The sequence below is a fragment of the Hippoglossus stenolepis genome, chromosome 20 (assembly GCF_022539355.2).
Source record: "Hippoglossus stenolepis isolate QCI-W04-F060 chromosome 20, HSTE1.2, whole genome shotgun sequence".
NCBI classification, from domain to species: Eukaryota; Metazoa; Chordata; class Actinopteri; order Pleuronectiformes; family Pleuronectidae; genus Hippoglossus; species Hippoglossus stenolepis.
The window spans coordinates 8,974,717-8,995,268 of record NC_061502.1 but is presented as its reverse complement, the minus strand read 5'-3'; the positions used below and the strand labels follow the sequence as shown (position 1 = coordinate 8,995,268).

General features: G+C 44.8%; 1 protein-coding gene across 1 annotated transcript; it reads right to left on the bottom strand.

Annotated features, from left to right (window-relative positions):
* Positions 1-4,950: 4,950 nt before the first annotated feature.
* Positions 4,951-15,374, bottom strand: dll4 (delta-like 4 (Drosophila)). Its single transcript, XM_035144415.2, has 11 exons — positions 14,895-15,374; positions 14,510-14,770; positions 14,063-14,120; positions 13,134-13,397; positions 10,977-11,037; positions 9,202-9,332; positions 8,813-8,982; positions 8,479-8,698; positions 7,295-8,033; positions 6,689-6,797; positions 4,951-6,184 (listed from the first exon to the last, which is right to left on the bottom strand). Exons 1-11 carry the CDS (start codon positions 14,946-14,948, stop codon positions 6,179-6,181), a joined length of 2,073 nt encoding a protein of 690 aa, XP_035000306.1. The 5' UTR covers positions 14,949-15,374; the 3' UTR covers positions 4,951-6,178.
* Positions 15,375-20,552: the final 5,178 nt, after the last annotated feature.

Here is a 20,552-nt window from a genome sequence, read left to right as displayed (position 1 = left end):
CATGTATTTATACAGTGAAGGGCGGGCGGGCGAGTCCAGGGGAGCGTTTACAGCCAATCACATTTAAACAGCTCTCTCCCCCACATCACATTTCACCCAATGGCAATTCTGTGCGCCAAATTGGGCGGGGTTTCCAGAGAAACTAGTTACTCTATTGGTCTAAATCGGACTCGAGCGCCGCACCGACAATTTAAGGTGATTGGCCAATAAGACGTCAGTCAAAATGAGTCGTTTTGTGATTGGCCGCCTGCCTCGTCACTCTCTGAACAGATTTACATGTAAAATCCTTCTCGCTCCGGCTGATGCAACTTCCCTGAGCGTTTCAGGGCCGCAGCATCAGCAGCAACGCACCGAGACGTTGCATCAGACCAGTCACCGGAAACGGGCCTAAACAGGAGCGAGGCTTTCTACCCCTCTAACATATATATCAAATCTGACTCATATATATTAGGTCTATGCATGTTTGATGTATGAGATTCATGTTAGATTTATATATGTTAGATGTATCTAGATGACAAATAGGTCTAAGATATGTCTGAGATCCACACGCCATGACGCCAAGACTTATACACTCCATGCATTTGTATTGAAATCAAACATAACATGTATTTCTAACAAAGTATTTCTGTCTGACCTGACACAGGGCCTCACATTTGACCTGTGGGGGAGTTGCCCCCCCCTACATGGATGCCAGAGCATGTGAGGACTGACCTCTAGCCCCCCACCACTCAAAGATCCAATGGCAAGACGTTAACAAGTGAGGATCCCTCATCTCACTTCAGGTCAGTCCCCCTGAAACGTGGGAAATAGACATGTTGAAGAAAGGTTTTTTTTTTTCAAATGTACTCTCTGTATAAAGGTACAATTTGGGTGTTTGTTTACACTTTGATCCAGCCAGCAGGGTCACTCCGACAGGTCATGTGTGATCAGCTGGTTCACCACTGGGTCAGTTTGTTACCATTTGGAAAATAATTGGATTAATGTATACATTTATTATCAGAAATGTACATTTTTACAAAGTTTACTCATCACAAAAGCTGTCAAAGAAGTGTGTCTTTGCTGTCAAATAGATAGATTTGATTTAGATACTAAATCTTCAACCAGAATCTGAGTTGGTAACGTTTGCAAATCTTTTCCTTTCATTTCCTTAGGTACTTTTTCAAACTTGAAAGATGTTATGTATATCTGGACGAACAAGTTTGTTCACTGGTTATAGGGAAAGGGAGGCACGGCAATGTCCCACCTGCAGCAGTGATGGTGGAGGTTTGTTTTTCATCCTGACGCAAAAAAAATTATATCAGGATTTTTGGCTGCAGGTCATAGGAGACAAGAGTGGTTTCTGAGTTTGTTTGGACCATGTGTTGACAACCAATGAACTTTGAACAAAATCCTTAGAAAAATAGACGCGTCAAAAGTGCGCGTCGACCACACCTGAAACACAGCACGCACACAAACATGATCTCAACGACGTCAGACCTAATTAAATGTACAAGAATGCCCACCACTCCTGGTGGATCTGATATAATAGTAGAGGATTAACTGTGCTCATTAAATAGATTATCTATAAATAGCTGGCATTACCTGCCTTGATAAGAGGGCAGACAACTGTATCAGCTCTTCGTGAATATAATGCACCACGCGATCCAGGGCCTTTGTGCGACCCTGTGTCGTGACCAGAGCTTCCATCCTATCACGCCGTGGCCTTTCATGTCTGTCCGCTCCTCCTGCTCCTCAGGGCTGCTCTCACCACAAGCCACAGAAGGCTTTCACTGACAGCACGGCCTGTAATCTAATCCAGTGCACTGCAGCGATGTTTTGACTAGTGGATTTATCACATGCTCACCTGTCTTTTTGTCTTTGATTTTAAAATAGACACCTAATCCAAAACTTAAAATCTTAATCTGAGTTGCTAATGTTTCCATAGCTAGTTTTTCCATCTTTAAAGATATGAAGTATATCCGGACTAACACGATTTTTGTGTGGCTATAGGGGGAGGGGAAGCACTATATATACATACTGTATACATGTCCCTGCAGCACTGACTGTGGAGGGTTTTTTTTTTTTGTTACATTCTTTTGAGGGGCAGGTTGAAGGCATCTAAAAACAGATCCTGCAAAACAAGTTCATTTCAGCTACGTGTCACATACGGCATGTTTTTATGTTTAACTGTTAAATTCACCTAAGTATGGGTTAGTTTTACACCAGAGGTTCTGCATTTTTTTCACAGTCGAGGATATTCCAGAGAGTGACCCCCTTGGAATAATTTGCCATAGCCTATTTTTGACATTTAGACTTATTTATGTGAACTAACAACACAAGGTAAATGTCTAGAAAGACATTAGACATGCATTAATAACCTTTTCACCATTTCAACACAGAATACCCCTAGGTTCATTTTAGTGGAGGAATTTGGAAAATTTCACGGACCCCCTGGCTGTGGTTATATAGTTATATGCTGCTGTTTAATTGTGTCGCTGTAGACTTGAACTTGAGTGTGTCCGGAGTTTTCATTTTCGGCATCTAGTTATTTCCTGTATGTGGGTTTCTTACTGACACCTAGTGTTAATTAATAAGACAACTCCGAGGCCAGAGCAGGGCAGGGTCTCTGAATACTGGATAACAGCCTCCTACACCCTGTGTGTTCAAATTCAAAATCATGCATGAGACAAATGAGACTCTGAATAAAGTGAACAGATGTTCCAGCTGTTAAAGGAGCCCGCGGGGGCCAGAGCTGTACAGCACTTTTCTTGGTTGTGATTAAAGCGTCACAATCTTTTTCGGGGACAAACGTGTTATGCAGAGCGACTTCCACATTCCACATAAACAGATAAGTTAGGAATCTGCTTCCTGATTCTCCACTCATGACATCAATTCAGTCAATTTCCCCATTTCCTCGTATTCAGATTAAATAGTGCTGATTAGTTTGTGTCTCATTTGTTTTGAGGTTGTTTCCTCCCCCGATTCATCTGCGAGAGCGAGTGCAGACTGAAAGGAGCGAATGCGTGAGAAAGACAGCTGGGCCGCGCCGGCATGCCTCTGCGTTTTTTAATCACGGAGGAAACAGGAACTGATGTCACTGGGTCACAAACAGGATGCTGTGATTATAACACAATGAAAATGCCTGGCCGTGCTGCGAAGGCCCAGAGGCCAAAGAGCAGAGACCCGAGCATGTGTCTTCTAACCACTGAGATGGAGTGGGAATGAGGGGTTGAGGCTGCGTTAGGTGTGAGTGCGGTGATGGTGGGAAGAAACTCTGAAGCAGCGTCAGGCTGTGTCAGGTAACAGGTGATTAATCATTGGGATAAGATGTGTGTTTGTGTTGAGCCAGGCCGGAAGAGAGAGAGAGAGAGAACACACACACACACACACACACACACACGCACACGCACACGCACACACACAGAGTGCTGTACCCTAACCCACTACTTGCCTAACTTAACCTTAGCCTTAGCCTTAGCCTTAACCTATACTTGACCTTGACCTTAACCCAAACCTAAACCGAACCTAAACTTTAACCTGACCATAACCTTACCTTACCCTAAACCTGACCCAATCCTTAACCTTAATTTAAACCACAACCTAAACCTGATCTCAACCTAAACCTGAATTTAACTTTAATCTTAAATCCTCATAATGTGACACCAAAACCTTAACCCTAACTTTAACCATGACCTAAACACACTTCACATGTTACCTCTATTCTTAACCAGGACCTCCAAAATGAGTTTTACCTCATCAAAACCAGGCCTTGGTTCCCCCTGAAGTATGCTGGTCCTGACATGATCAGTGTTTATACTGAAAAAAGTCCTAAAGAGGTTAAAAAACACGTACACACACACACGCACACACAGATGAGGATGCCTAGGTCAACAGGCAAACAGGATGTGTGCGAGGGAAAAAGCATCCAGATTCTCCACTGAGTGTTGATTGCTCCTGATGAGGGGGTGTTGACGTGGAATTCCTGTTAATTGGAGGCAGGAGAGTTTTTTTTTTTTTCATAACGCAGATGACATGTTGCCTAGACACAAAAAAGGATCTCAAATAAATTGGAACCAGTTTTAAGATTTCTGCAGAATTGTGGTGTATCATGAGCCAACAGTATAGAACAGCAGTATTTTCCCAAGAAGACTGGAAGGGCATAGGGCAGCACGAGTCAACTTTTCTGAAATAGAGATCTTTTTTTATTCATGTGGATTCATAGCAGATCCACTGGTTCCCATCTGGTTTCCCCTCCCCTCCACTGACTGCCCCCAGTGCCAGGCCCTCACCGCAGCTTTGTCTGCAGGAGTGGGTGGTACAGAACCGGGCATTGAAATATTGCTCTTAACCCTGAAGGGTGGGCAGGCAGAGGCAGTTGGGGAGCCTGTAAGTGCTCAAGTGTGTGTGTGTGCTTTTTTTATGATTGGGTGGGGGTCTGTGCACTCAGTGTGTCATGCACACGGGGCGAGAGGCCTAGCATATGCTGCTGTTTTTATGGCACTACAGATTCACTCTGTGCTCCCCCCACGGCATCTGTTTGATTGGCTGTGTGCGTATGGTTGTGCGCAGACGCGTGCAAGCATTATGAGGGGTGTGTGCGTGTGTGCGCGGGGAGGGGGTGTTCCCCTTTGCCCTGTGCCTGGCTTTGTTTCGCCATTTCCAGCTTGAGGGGCTGGTATCCGTGGAAACGGATTTGAATTTCAAGCCAATTTAGGGCCAGAGAGAGGACGAGGGGCGGGTGAGTGGAGTGGGGGGGCCAAAGGCGTTTCCAGGAATTACTCGAGGTAGTGATTCTACAGTCAGGCAGCTTTACGTCTCTATTCTTCAAGTCCAAAACATGACAGATGATGTGTAAATGTAAGAAAACAGCTGGATTTCATATTCATGAACCTGTAAAAAACAACTGCACGATGTTTCTGAGCCTCCCCCTGAATTAACCTGAGATGAAAAAGAAATACACAACACATTTGATCATCATTTGTCAATTTCATTATTTAAAAACACCTCAAAAATAATTTTCTTTTCCTTTTTGCTGACATCAAATTAAAAACAGTCTCCAAGGAAGTTTTATTCTTCAGAAGTTTGGTCCTTATAAATATGCATTATATACAAAATAATATTATAAAACATATAAAGAGCAGTGTGTCATATTTAAATTAAACTCTGGAAATAATAATTTTAAAAAATTACATTATTGGTTCTGTATTTGTTTTTGAAACTTATTATAGGCAGGCAGTGGCGTGACAGTCTTTTTCGCTTCGTCTTCCTCGGTCGGGTTGCATAAAACGCTCCTCTATGCACACGTCCTCTTCTTTTGGATGTTGCTGGCACAGCACTGACTCCCGTTGTTTTCTCTTCAAATGGTCTGTTGATTAAAAAGTATTCCCCCCCCCCCGCCGCTGTTGTTTTGTGTTTTTCTTGTAGTGCAAATGATCCAAGAACAGACAAGGGCACAAATTTAGCATTCAGACCCCCCTCGTTTTTTAAGGCTTCTAGTGAATTGTGGGCTGCATACAATCTTCACCATTGCATGGAAAAATTCCAACCAGTCATTTTCACGTTGATTGACAGTTGAAGATTAGTTTCAGACATTCATAACTCTCAGTGTTCGTGAGGTTGGATTGCGACGGTGGGTGAGTTCACGCGTCTCGACCCTGAGTCTTGCATAGCAGGCGAAGCTGGCGGGAGTGTGTGTGTGTGTGTGTGTATAGGGGGTTAGGTTTGGAGGGGTCACTTCTTAGGCACCTTTATAACTGATTGGTTGGCTGTCAAAGTCATCATGATTATCACACAAGGCCGGGTAAGGTATGAGGGGGGGAGACGTTCCACCAGCGCCTCCTTCCCGCTGTCCAGGATGGCGGAAATGATAAATTAATATTTTCACCGATGCTCTGTAACGTCTTTTTTCGCCAGTCAGTCCTTTTTAACCATTGTCACAACCAAGAGAGGTCCTTCACTGTACATGTTTTGCATACAAACACTCGGTCAACATAAGAGTTTTTCTCAGTTCTGTTCTGTTTTTTTGTTTTTGCAGAGCAGAGGTTTCTGCCCCTTTCCAGTTCTCAAGTGTTCCAGAGCAGCAGTGGACATCTAAAACAATCTCCAGTCTCTTCTCAGCATTTGTAAACAATCCAGAATATTATGTTCTGCCTCGATTGTGTCGTTCTCCTCGTTCCCCCTCGCGTTCACATCCCTCAGTTTATACCTAAAGAAAAAAAGAGAGGAAAAAAATTAGGTATATGTTACAAACCAGAATAATCCCACTGCTAAAACTCTCATATTTATTTTTTTTACAGCTCCTTTTCACTGTTTTATCTCATAGGCAGTATTGTCCGTTATATTTGGCCTGGATGTAAACATCTTAAAAATTCCACAGCGGTAAAAAATGGCACCTTGGAGACCAAGCAGAGCCAAACATGGGAGGAATCTTCATAAAGCTCTGACTCTAGTTCATCACACGGCCAAGATAAAGATCAGCCAGTGTATTTTACACAAACCAATAATTCGTTAATGATCGAGCTATCCCCCAGCTTAGATCCAAACACCACAACGCAGCCTTTCTACAAATAGGGTTAGGGTTAGGGTTAACCCTACAAATAGCATCATCCCCCCGTCATACATGTTGGTGCACCGGTGAAGGATGGTGCACTTGGGACATTATCATTTCAAATATGTTGATTAAGATGTGATTTGTTGTTTCTGGGCTTACCTCTGTTGCTATGACGCATTCCCTCCTCTGCTCCGCTATAACAAATACCGACTGGTACATGGAGTCTCTGGAGGAACATATTGTTGATATCCTACACTCTGGCTTTTCACTGCGGACACAAATCACACTTTGTGTTAACACAAATGAGAAGCACATGGCGGTACACACACACACACACACACACACACACACACACACACACACACACACACACACACACACACACACAAACACATATATATATATGGAGGAGGACAGGGGAGGTTTGTTGTAAAGCAATAATCAAATATCTCTCTCTCTCTCTCTATATATATACATGTATATAAACTCAACATGTCTGAGGAACTGGAGGATCTAATTTCCAAGTTTGGAAGCACAACTCATTGTTGAGTTCAAACAACTCAACAGTGGAAATGTGTGAGTGATTATTAGTGATTTCCACTCAGCAGGGCTCCATATATATATATACTTGCATGCACACTATTAACTGAGGAGGCCTAGGGAAACATATTTGCTTTTACAGCAAAGCAAGCAGGGGGTTACAATTACACGATGGTGAAAAACTTCAGGAACAACTTAAGTACTGTGAGTGAAGATTTCTCTTACCTGTACATTCTACTCAAGGGCATTTTGTCTTCTAAACACTTGTCGTAAATAAGACTTTTATCCTCTTGTGACTTTTCGTCCTTGAACTCCTTCGATTTCGAGTTGTACGAGTCCAAGTGGTAGTTTTTATGGATAAAGTTCGATTTCTCTGAATCGCAGTCCACCTCCATTCCGATTTTCTGGTTGGTGTTTTTCAGCTGCGACGCCGGGATCAGGTTATCCCTCTGGAAGTTAGACAGGTTGTTCATTGTCTCCGAGTCCCCTCTCTCCCTCCGGGCCTGCCTGTGGATGTGCCTCAGAGCCAGGCCCACCATGCAAAGCAGCACGAGCAGAGCCACCAGCCCAATGGCCAGAGACACCGCCGCCCACTGGAAGCCATCTTGAATCTCCGCGTTGGTCACTGGAGAGGTCACGGCGGCAAAGAACTCGCAGCGGGGTCCGGTGAAGCCGGAGGGGCAGATGCATGCGACGGGAGGCTTCCCCGGCCCGCCGCCACCGGTGCAGAGCCCCCCGTTGAGACAAGGGCGGAGGGAGCACTCGTCCAGGAGTCTTTCGCAGTTTCGTCCACCGTAACCCGCAGGGCAGCCGCAGGTGTAGTCGTTGATTCTGTCTTGGCAGGTGCCTCCGTTGAGGCAGGGGTTGCCGGCGCACTCGTTGATGTTGATTTCACAACGCTGGCCGATAAATCCTGCACGGCAGCTGCACACACGCATGCCACCATGGATCAGACACAGACCACCTAGAGGACAGGAGGTGGACAGTTAGCATCAACAAGTACAGAAAAGAAAACTGCTGCATCAAGGTATTTCAAATTTAGAGACACCATATGTCCTTAAACCTTCCCATGAGGCCCTTTCAGTTGCTGTGACCACAGCATTTTCAGTGTATTGTGTACTTAAATACATATTGTTCTCCCAATCCCAGAGCCCCCCGTGTTTACAAGACGACAGAAATCGAGCTATGCTGGAAATCTGTCCCCTTTCATCAACAACCCCAGCGAGCCGTGGTGACATTTACAAGCTGCTGCTCCGAGCTGCCGAGTGTTTATACGGAGGACAATAGACACCAAGTTCCCACCAATTCCTGTTGTTCCACACGGCTTCCAGTTGCAGGAATTCGAAGGGGGTGAGAAAGAGCGAGGGGAAGTTCAGAAAGGGGGGCCGAAGAGGGGAGGAAGGCCGTACCATTAGCGCAGGGAAGCGACGTGCACTTGTCCACTCTTTTCTCACAGTTGAGTCCGGTGTAGCCCCGGGGACACTCGCACATGTAGCTGCGGCCATTGTCCTTCTCCCAGCACTTGCCACTGTGGAAGCAGGGGGAATCGGCGCATGTCAGCAGGCTGTGCTCGCAGTGGGAGCCCTCGAATCCTTGGGGACACGAGCACCTGTAGCCGCTCTCCAAATTCTGGGGAAAATGGAAAAACACGGGATAAAATTGGTCAAAACACTGTCAAATATGATCAGGTATAAAAAGATACATATAGTAATAATCAGTGTTTTTTCTTATTTTGAGCCTTACTGTGCATATCCCTCCGTTCCTGCAGGGGTTGCTGTCACACTCCTGCATCTCCAGCTCACAGTTGACCCCGGTGAAACCCGGCAGGCACGTACACGTGTAGCTCCCCTGGCCTGTGTTCATGCAGGTGGCGCCATTGACACAGGGATGGTGATGGGTGCAGAAGTTTAGATCTGGGGAAACAGAGGAGTGTTTGTTTACAGCGAGCCTGCAGAGGAAAAAAAAAAAAAGATCTTCCCCTGGATGTGGTCAAAGCTATGAGGATGGAGCACTTCAGAGGAAACCTAATTTACTAATGCTTTCAAGTTCATTCAAATGAAAACAGCGTGCAAGTAATGTGAGAGGATCTTTCAAAGAGGGACAACAGCAGTGGTCCAAGTCGTCTGGTGTACCTTGGTCACATAATAGGCCTCCCCAGCCCTCCTGGCAGTTACATTGCCATGGCAGCTGGCAGGTGCCGTGCTTACAGGCCGGGTACTTCTTACACTCGTCGCAGAACGTGCCTTGCCAGCCGTCTCTGCATCTGCAAAACGACAAACAAGAAACAAATACAGTCCTTGATTCTTCATTCAATAAACAAGTTAACAATAGCAACAGTAAAATCAACAACAGTCAGGGAACTTTTAAATGAATGGGAGCAGACGACATGCCTCACAGGCCTGTCACAAATTAGTTTAGTGACATTAATGGCTTCACCGCAGTGGGACGCATTCACCAACTTCTCATATAAATCCATTGAAGAAAATGGAAAACATTTCCAAGTGTGCGCCTCATGAGGCCTGAAGTGATATCTTCCAGTTTTAGAATCGATGTTAAGTTTTTTCATTCCTTACACGGCACTTAATGGTCTGGTTCCTCAGAATATCTCTGATCTTTTATCCCCGTACAACCCTGCTCGCACTTTGAGATCCTCTGGTGTGGAACTTTGAACTGTTCCAGATTCTCGGCTGAAGAGTCGAGGGGGACAAAGCTTTTGAAATTAGAACTTCGATTGCTCTGGGACACCCTGGCCGAGGAAATATGGCAGAATATCCGAAGTTTCTAACCTTAACTTACTTTTATCGTACCGCATTCCCAAACTTTTCCTGATTCTATATTTGTATTATTGTAATACAATAATAAATTTTTTCAAATTTATGAGGCACTTTGTAACTTTGTTTTAGAGAAGTGCTGTATAATGATAATAAATAATAATTGTATAGGTTTTCTTTTCAGAAGGCTGACGATAAGTGGAGCGTGAAGTTTTTCCCACCACTTTTTTACTTCAACACGCATAAGTTATTACATAATATATGATATCAGCTTTTTCTACATTAAAGTGTGAATGAAGAAGCGTTGTTGGGGGTACGTACAGTATAAGAATGCATAATTATAATATATTCCATATGTGAAATATTTCTGGCCGCAAGCCAACGGTCGAGGCTTTTTTTTTTTATGTTTCCCATGAATATCCATTTCTCACCAGGATGTGCAGCAAAAATCCTGTCAAACCGTGAGATTCTGGGACTTATGATGTACTTTTAAGGTTCCGACAATTTTTCTGCTGAGTGAGCAGAGACATGGAAGCAGCTTTACTGCAGCGTGTTGGGTATCTACAGGGTTTAACCTCGATTCGGCTCTGTTTTTAGCGGTGGGAATGGTGGATTTGTGTCTGAAAAGGAGGGCAAAATGGGATTCAGGAGGACTTTCTCACAGCGAGTGTGTGTGTGTGTGTGTGTGTGTGTGTGTGTGTGTGTGTGTGTGTGTGTGTGTGTGTGTGTGTGTGTGTGTGTGTGTGTGTGTGTGTGTGTGTGTGTGTGTGTGTGTGTGAATTATCTTTACTGGTGAGTGAGGGAGAACGGCTAGTGACAAGCAGCAGGGGAGGGAGTGGGGGGGGACATGGGAAGCGGAGAAGTGATGCAGGGAGACGAGAGCAGGGGTTTTGTTGATTTAGTGAAAACCTGACGAATGATCTGTGGGATGGATGCTGATGTGAATCTTCAGATGATGAAATATCCGCGCTCTGATTAGTTATACATAAACATCATTTCTGAAGAAAAAAAAAACAGAAAAGGGACTCGAAGATGAAAGTGGGAGTTTGGCAGAACGCAAGTGAAGGTTTCCACATGGAGGGGAACTCACACTGCTGCCACATGTGTTTCTCTCTGCAATAAGACGGAATACTTACACACACTCGCCAGGTCTGGAGCAGTTTCCGTTCCTCTCGCTGCAGCCCTCCAGACAGATAGCTGAGGGAGAGACACAGAGAAAAGACACATGAGCCTGCTGCAAATACTTAATAATGGAGTCATTCCCACACGTGTCGAATCATTACAAATTATGAGATTTAAAAATAAAAGTTGATGACTCTTAATGGCCCCAGGCTATATCTCTGATCTTTCAATTCCCAATTTACCTCAAAAGCAGCTTTTTTCAGAAGACTGTATTATTATCATTACTATTATAAACATTATTTTTAAAAAAAAAAGGAACATATTAAACACATCACACTCCCATTAGAACAACCCCTCAGAGCATCACTACCTTGAAACATCCCACGTGTTGAAGTGAGTCCTCAGTGTGATCTCACCCTGTCAGATCACCACTACACCCCCCAGTCTGAGGTTGTGTGTGTGTGTGTGTGAGTGTGAGAGACACTGATTTGTGCAGGGCCAGGGCCATGCAGCATATCAGGCTGCTGGCGGTGAGCGGCGGGTTTAGAGCCGAACAGATGCTCGCTCTCTATAGCAGACAGCTGTCACCATTGTTGTCGCTGCTCCGCCGCTCGTCCGTATTTGCAGCTGCCGCCGCGCGCCGCGCTGCAGCCAACAATGGCCACGCACTGAAACATCGGCGGCGCGTGGCGGATAATAATGCCGCGATTAACCTTGGCGCGCGCGTGCATCTCGGGATTAGGTTACCGGGCACGCGCTGGAACTGTATAGTTCCTGAAGCCACCAAAACATTTTATTTTTTTAGGATTTGTTAAAGACTCTGATTTGTTTGCGACACTCTCTCTCCATCCATCCATCCACCCATCCCTCTCTCTCTCTCTTTCCATCTATCTATCTGTCTATCTATCTATCTATCTATCTATCTATCTATCTAGCTCCCTTTCTCTCTTGCTCTCTCTCCATCCATCCATCCTTCCTTCCATCCATCCATCCCTCTCTCTGTCTTTCCATCTATCATCCATCCATCCACCTGATCCATTATCTATCTATCTATCTATCTATCTATCTATCTATCTATCTATCGATGTTGAACTATCATGCTTTTGTTTATCACCATCACTCCACTTGTCTAAAGTGTGTTTGTGCTGCTCTGTGCTTCAACCCTCCAGAATGTATACTGGTCCCTAAATGACAAGGCTGGTTTCAAAGTGATGCATGGGAGTGTGAGAGGAGGGAAATTATAGTGTCTGAAAGATGCCCAATCTATCTTTCTCATGTATATTTTCTGTAGTCGCCGACGATTGATGCGTCCGTAATTGCAACACGTGAGCCCATCTGGTTAGAATTTGGCGCCATGGTCGAAATAGCACATGCCAATTTCTCTCTCGCCACCGAGCGACGACGGATGACAGATCCGCTGTCACCCGTGTGGTCACGTATCCGGCACATGGTAACTATTACTCTCCCGGGGCCTCCTTCCAATCTACTCTTTGATTAATTTGTTCTGGTGAGAAAAGGGGGTTCTTGGTTATTGTGAAGCCAAATGGCACCGGCCCCCTCTCCCCTCCCTTTCGCAGAGGCCCTGTCCAGAGCATGGGACTGTGAGGCCATGTGGGTTTACGCATATAAAGTAGCTGTTGTCATGCTAAGCTGTCCGCCCCTCAACCCGTAGTCAACCAGTGTTCACGAACCCACAAGCAATTACACATGAGACTTAAATGAAATTACATGTGGCACATATCCCTGAGAAATTCTTTCTTCACCAAAATGACCCATGAAGCTTGCCAGATATCATGTCTCCTTCCAGTGCTCGACATCTTGTGGCCTTGGCGTTGACAACCTGTGTGTCACACGTCTTATATCTTAACTGCTGAGATCTGTAACTATAGTGCACGCTCACAAATCTTTTCTCTTTTTAGGCACAGTGCATAATGAAGGTCAAAGGTCAAACACCATCGAGGATCATCAGGACCCATGCACTTTAACACAACACTTTTAAGGTCAGGGGAGTTTGGATACAGGCCAAAACAGATTCCAATATTTATCACTCATTGGCAAGCATCGGTGTGACCCTGCAGCAAATACACAAGCTCAGAGCAACATCGAACCACAAAGCCCCAGTGTCAACACACATCCCTGCCAAAAGAGAGAACCACTACTTGTTTCCTTACGTTCTTCGCAGTATTTCCCCTTCCAGCCAGGCAGACAGGACAGCTGTCCGTCTCGGTTGCAGGTGTAGTGGCCGAATCGGTCGTCCCGGGGCGTGCATTTCTTGGAGCAACTTTCTCCGTAGTAACTTTCGTTGCAGATGAACCGGTAGGAATACCTCAGCTCCATCAGCTTTGCGCTCAGCGTTTCCTGGGTCCAGTCGGTCCCCACACCCAGCTGCTTTTGGATGGCCAAAGAGCTGATCAGATAGTCTGGGTTGTTGGTATCTAGAGGGAGGGAAAGTGACAAGGGGCAATCAGAATGGATGTGGGATACCTCGGCATGCAATGTGTGTATGTCCTGTGATAAATATGGTTTTATGTCAAGAACTGCATCATAAATGGGCCTCGGGTTCAAAAGTCACCCACTTTCGCTTTAATAATCTGCCCGGTGCCAAGCTGCATCCCTTATCAAATCCCATACAGCCGAGATGAAAGATAAACTCAGGTTGAAATTTCCTCTTTCTTTTCCGTCAGCAAAAACATTCCCAGGCCCGGTCCCCTCTTCCACAGGGTGGAACAGAGTAAGGTGTAAAATACAGGAAGATGCAGTCAGGGGTTTTTGGCAGCCACTGCATATTCTCACCAAAGCCCGCAGCTCGTTCCCACGCCAAAAATAAACCAGAGGAAGTTCAATTGTATTGGGTATAAGAATGAAAAAGGTGTTCTGAAGTTCATAATAAAGAAGTGCATATGGGCAGGAGAATGTGTGAAAACGTGAGAAATTGAACAAGAGGTGCAGAGGAACTTTGTTGAAGCTGCATTTAATTCAAAGTTAAATGTTTGATTTTGATATATCTGCATATAAACTGCATGTAACGCAGCTGGAGAGCCTCCTGTGTGAAATGTACAGACAGAGCTCCCTCCTGTGGTAAAAAAAATGTTGCACTTACCTACAGGTAGATTTCCATAAGGTGAATGCCAGGCTTCGATTATTAATGAAAATGACCCCTGAGGAGAAAACACATGTAGATAATTAATTTCTAATTAATATGAACTCTTTTCTCACAGAAAGTTCACAATTTACCAGGAAAAAGCTTACATCTTCTCTTTTTTTTCTGTTTTATTTTTGAGACTTCTAGTTGTTTAAAATATAAATTACACTAAAGGCTTCATGGAGAAATGTGCCACAGTGGCCCTCTGGGTTTTGAATTGAACGACGTGGTGGCAGCCCAATCTGTTTGTCCACAGAGTGTTACCTAATGATATGGATTAGATTTGCTGACCAATAACCGGTGTGCTCCCAAAATGCACAGCAGCTCCATGTAAACAACACAACAGTGGTTGCATGGGGGGGGGGGAATGACAATTAAAGTGGATGCACTGCTCCACACTCTTACCGGCCAGCCGAAGTTGAACGGTATCTGAATGGGTCTTGGTAAAGTGCCACTGTCCCTGGCGCTGAAAGAGTTTGTCCCCAGCACCGGTGTCATTGTACTCCCAAAGATGCAGTCACCTGGCGAGACCACGGCCTGATAGTTCTTCAAGCAAATCCTGAAATAAGTCCTGCAGCTGGGCTTGCATGCGCTCCCGTTTGCCAGCAAACCTTTGTGGTTTTTAAATTCGTGCAGGTTGAGCTCAAAAACGCCGGATCCCAACACCTAGAAGAGAAGGAAAAGATCATGTAAGAAACGCAGGTATGGTTACATAAAAAAAAAAACCCAACTGGATGTGAAGAGGGTCTGCAGGACCACCAGGGGGGAGATGCGTTATCCTCCTTCATACCTGTGTTATTAACGTGGTGCTGAACGCGATGGTAAAGGTGAACCAAGCTGCCATCCTTCTCGCTTCTCCAGGGCAGCCGCGTCACCAGCCAATAAAAGCAGCAAAACCTCACTATTCCAAAGTGTTTACACCGAGGTAAACAAACGTAGAGAGACAGAGAGTGGGGGGGAGAAAAAAAAAAATCTAAAATAAAGATAAATCCTTATAGTCCCTCCCAGGGAGTTCTCCTTGTAGCTCCTGTGCGTCAAAAGCGTCCAGAGAGAAGAAAGCGTCTCCAAGCTCCAAGTTATCCAAAGGTGAGGGAAGCCTAGTATCCAGTCTGTGTGTCAGCAGGCGTCCTCTCCCTGCATGGTGCTGTACTCCACAATGGTCACTGTCGCTGCGTGTGCGCGGCTCAGAGCTTGTTTTGGTGCTGAAGTCGGTGCGTCAGTGCGCCACGGACGTTCATCACTCGCCTTATTACTAGTGAATGAACCGTGGTGCGTCTCCTCCCAGATATATAGACTTGCACTGCGTGTGCTCATTACATAAACTGTCAGTCAGCGCCGTGACACCGCCCACTCCACACAGTCAACCCCCTTCCCTTCCAACCCAACAACAATTATCCAGATTTAATACCCACTGGCACGGTACTGACTGACCACCATGGATACTGGGCGATTATTAACAAGCCCCAACATCTGTTGACTTATTTTTAGCGCACAATGCGCCGGACGCGCACTCGCACATTATGGACAGTGGGTCAGGACAATGAAGGGGAGCCGAAACTTGAGGGGGAACAGAAAGCAGGAATTCAATCACTGTCTTACTCCGCGCACCCCCTTTTCGCCCTCGGTTCCACTCAATTGCACGCCTAATTAGCGCGCACTGCAGCTCAGGAGCCGTGCGCACTGTTTCCTCTCGAACCCTCGCTCTCAGTGGGGTCAGAGGTGCTTCGCCCTCGTGCCGTGTCACAAATAACGGCACCAGAATTGCATATGACGGATGAATCTTACAGTATTTGTTTTAAATTGGGGTTGAAATTCACTTTTCTTTAGGCTACAGTTTTCTATTTTTATAAACAAATTAAATCCATGAATTACCAGAGCAAATCTCTAAATGGAAACACATCATTTAAACCCACATATACATTAATGTAGAAAGGTAAACATTTTTTTTTTTAATTACGCACGGATGCACAGGCCCACATACAGTGTCCAAATCCACATTTCACTGAGATGTTATCGTGGGTGTGGTTCATCTTGTTGGTGGCGTGTGCCCCTGCATGCCCACCCGCGTGCGTTTTACGGTTTAGCGGCAGTGTGCCTCCTATTGTTGAGGCGCGTGTCCTCTCTCTCTCTCTCTCTCTCTCTCTCTCTCTCTCTCTCTCTCTCTCTCTCTCTCTCTCTCGCCCTCATGCGGGTGTGATGTGCGGGACGGGAGACATAAACTATTCAGCTGTATGCAAATGAGCTCTCTCTTTCTCTCTCTCTCTCTCTCTCTCTCTCTCTCTCTCTCTCTCTCTCTCTCTCTCTCACACACACGCACACACAAACACACACACGCACACACATCACACACACGCATCACCTGCATGCGCCATGCGTAAAACTGGTTTATTCTCCCCTGATTGTGGCGCGTGGCCTTTTAACAGCTAATGGGAATGAAATGGGGGCTCGTGCGCAGCGAGGTTCCCATAGAAGGACATAAAGGATTTAATTTAATGGCCTGAAATTGACTGATATGCGCGACTAATATAATAATAAACTGACGATTTCGCCCTTTTTCAGTTTACCACGATAATAAAAATATATCAGTTCCATTAAAACAACCCACAAATAATGATCACTCAAACAAATTCCTCTTTTCCAATGTGTTAATTGAATTTCACTCATGAATAAATACCAACAGTCCAGCCTAAAGGGAAGTCCTCAAATTATTTCAGAGAAATCCATCCCAAACAAATGAAATGACCGATAAGATCTGGTTAGGATGCACTGTGGGGATATTTGGCAAATAAACGCATTTCCTCTGCGCGCGTTCCCCCTATAGTCTATACTTGGGTTGTTTTCGATCATCTGATTGGTCATATCTGTTATTCGATCGCCCGTGTCTTTCTGATTTACCATCTGGTGGGAGACTGGCAGCCCCCGACGCGTGCACCGTTGTCTGTCGTCTGTTCTCGGGGAGGGACGAGCCAATTTTCTCCAACCTGTTCATCTCGATTCTGTTTGGCATCAGCTGCAGGGGATACAAAAAAAAAAAGGAGCTACAGTATAATCCAGTAATGACATTCAGAAGGATGCGTTGTCTTCCATATTGTTGGAAATGTCACACAACTTAATGTGCATATTCCACATGTAATGAGTCAGTAGTATGACAACGAGGTCACTGAAGACATCCATGGCCAAAACATGAAATAAACATTTGTTGAGCCTATTTTGTGAAGTTGTGCATCTAATTTGTATGTTAATAATATTAATAAATAGCATAAAATGACAGAAGAACCCTCTCACCTATTCTGTGGTGACACTAATCTCATCAGATCAATCTATCCACGCATTTTACTTAATGTTTCTTGTGTCTGAGACTAATTTGGGGTTTTGAATTGTGATCCTTGTTCTTTGTTAATTTGTTCAAATGAAGTTGTATCGCTTTCCTGTAAAACAAAAAAACAATACATGACAAAGACATGCAAACTGTCACTTTCCTCTGTCATGGTTTGTATTGTCTATTCTGTGGTTCCGAAACTAGAGGTCGGGACCCTCTCTGGGGGCAACGAGACAAAGAAGGAGGGTCGTAAAAAGGATTTCCAGGAATCAAATACAATTTAACAAGAATTCTCCATATCCTATTTTATCCAAGCAATGTTAAATTCAAAATGAAACATTCCAAACAATCTCCTGCTTTCAGTTTTTCTTCATCTCCATGTGACTCCTGACGTGATTATGACAGATTAGTGAGAGCAGCAAAGGCAGCATGGTTAATTTACAGCAACAACATTTCAACATGTGTTCACTGGTAACTTTTTGTTAATAATTGTGGCCACGGGTCTCCTGCATTGTTATTTTAGGGCTGAAAACTTTGGGACGCTCTCAGTCATATGGATGATATAAGGCTTGTGCCTGGGCCACAGTGCTTCTGCAGCGTGTGACAGCTGCATCGCTGAGTCTTGCTCTCCTCTGTTGTTCGTGTCTGCTGTGGAGCTGCGTTGTGAGGTTTCTGGTAAGAATACTGTGTTTTCCTCGAATAAAAGTAAGGATATGTACTCAACTCAATGCCAGGACTCTACGGTACGAAGCCGTGCATCTTCTGGTCCTGCAGTAATATCAATAAAAAGCTTGTTAAAACAAATGAATTGATTCGTTCAACAGAAATGCTTTTACTTTGATGCAGGCACAGGAAGTGTGGCAGATATTTATCTTAGTGACATATTCCACAGATAGACCTTGAAACTGTGGTGAAAGATCATTTTCAGTTTTTTGCTGTGAACTGGACACAGTGCTTGGAGACAATAGCCCTAACCCTAACCCTGCTCATGCATCCAGTGTTGCCCCGGACCTTAAGAAGTTAATGTAAAATTGTTTGTTTCTTAAGAGAAAATAATTATCCAGATTTTTCCTTGAACTCAACGTGATCTCTGATTGTTTGCGCCGAATGTTTGCGTTTCTTTTGTTGTATCTTTACAGGAGCTGTGTGCCAAGAGTGAAAACGGAGAGCATCTATATTTATTCAGTGTTTATGGGAGCCAGACGTAGTGGATCGGTTGAATGCCTGTCATATTGACACACCTGTTGTGCGTCCAATGGGTCCACAGAGACACAATGGCATTGGGCCGGCGAGCCTGCCTGCCACGCAGCTCCTCTCTGTGTCTACATGCCCTCGGCTGCTGGTTCTGTTACATGTTGACACTGCACTGTGGCTGATTCCTTTGTGATACCATAAAGTGATATCTCAGGTTGATTTCAAACCTCAGGATTGACTGAAAACAACGGCTCGTGCACTCAACGGCACCATTGCTCATCTGCATCTAATGTGTTCGTTTTTTTCACGCTGGATTGGTGATTCAAGTAGTGATTCCAGGGTTGCCCCCATTATGCCATCGCCCGTCCTGCCAGTAATGGCTCCTAATGGGGAATATTACCCGGGTTATCTCCTTTTATAGCCTCATGCTCCACACCAGCCGTCATGAAACTGCCATAAAAAAGGTGGCAATAACAGTTTATAGTGGGTTTAGCAGGTGAGCGCAGCTGATAACACAAAACTCCCTCCACGGTGAGAGATAGTGAAAGACATGTGACCCGCATGTACTTTTCAACACACACACTGTCTGCACTTCATGTCAAACTCATATTAATGTCCGATGGTGGCTGCTTTTATTATAGTCAGTACACTAGATCTGTATCTATAAATTGTCCTTTCATTCCGACTCGACCCCCGTATGTATTTAATAATAATAGGTTTAAGAATTAAAGGCAAAAATCCAAGGCACAAACACTTTAAATCTCAATTTCCAAAAATTCGAACACATGTTGCGTGATGTCCGTAGCGCCCACAAATGTTTCCAAAAGAGGAGCTGAGGGAGAGCTGCTGTCAACAAAAGCTTTCTGTGGTTTTATTTATAACATGCTTCCCTGAAAAAGCATTGTATTATTGCGCTCCAGAGCAATGCCAGGCAACAACTGGAGCTTACGGCAAAACCAAGTGCTCCGGTGTGGCTCATATACCAAGGCCAGTTGGACCCATTCACTAAAACCACAGGCAGGGACCTTGCATATATTAAGATGTAGCATCAAAGCCATTTTTGCTTTCGAGCAGCACAGCAGGGTCTGACTGATCAGACTTTAGTTCAGGCTCAAGTCTTGATCCCGAACCTTTGATGTTTGCACGTGTGTGTGTCTATGTGTACACAAGCATGTATGTGGGTGTCATAGACGGTGAAGAAAGCATCTCGTCTCATGTCTCATTTGCTTCCCCTCGTCTCTGCTCTTCAGAGAGAAAACCCACGGGGCCTCGGAGGTCCACTTCAGACTGCTCCCGCCCGCTCTGGCCCATTGCCTCTGCGGTTGTTTGTGCATTCGACTGGATTGCGTTGGAGAAAGCCACGGTTCCTGTTCTCACCATTCTGTCCCGTTCTCATGAATAAACCACGATGTTCTGACAAGGAAGTGTAAACAGTTCCGGTTTATTGGTCAGCGAGCGGACACGAGAATATCTATTGTTGTGGACGGAATGCGAAGAATGCTGCCGCATTATATATGAAGCGAGAGCGCCGCCGTGACATCAGCCTCCCATTTTGTCACCTGCCGTTCAAGGGTCATCTGAAACTGGTTGTGCAACTTGAGATAAAACACATAAAATCTATTAACATAAAATACAAATACAAAGAGCTTATTGGTCAAAGTATTGTGTATTATTATACCACAGTTCTTCATATTGGCCCGGGTCTTTCTGTGGGAGGTTTGCATGTTCTCCACGTGTCTGTTTGGGTTTTCTCCGTGTTCTGCTTCCTAGGTGAATCAGAGACTTTAAAGTGACTGTTAATGTTGTTGTGAATCGTCATTTGTCTCTATGGTTACATCCATACTACATTTTAGTATGGAAACTCAAATGACCTCTGTTCACACCAGCGTTTTGGCTCTGTATCAGTTTTAATCCCTGTTCATACTAACGGTTCGG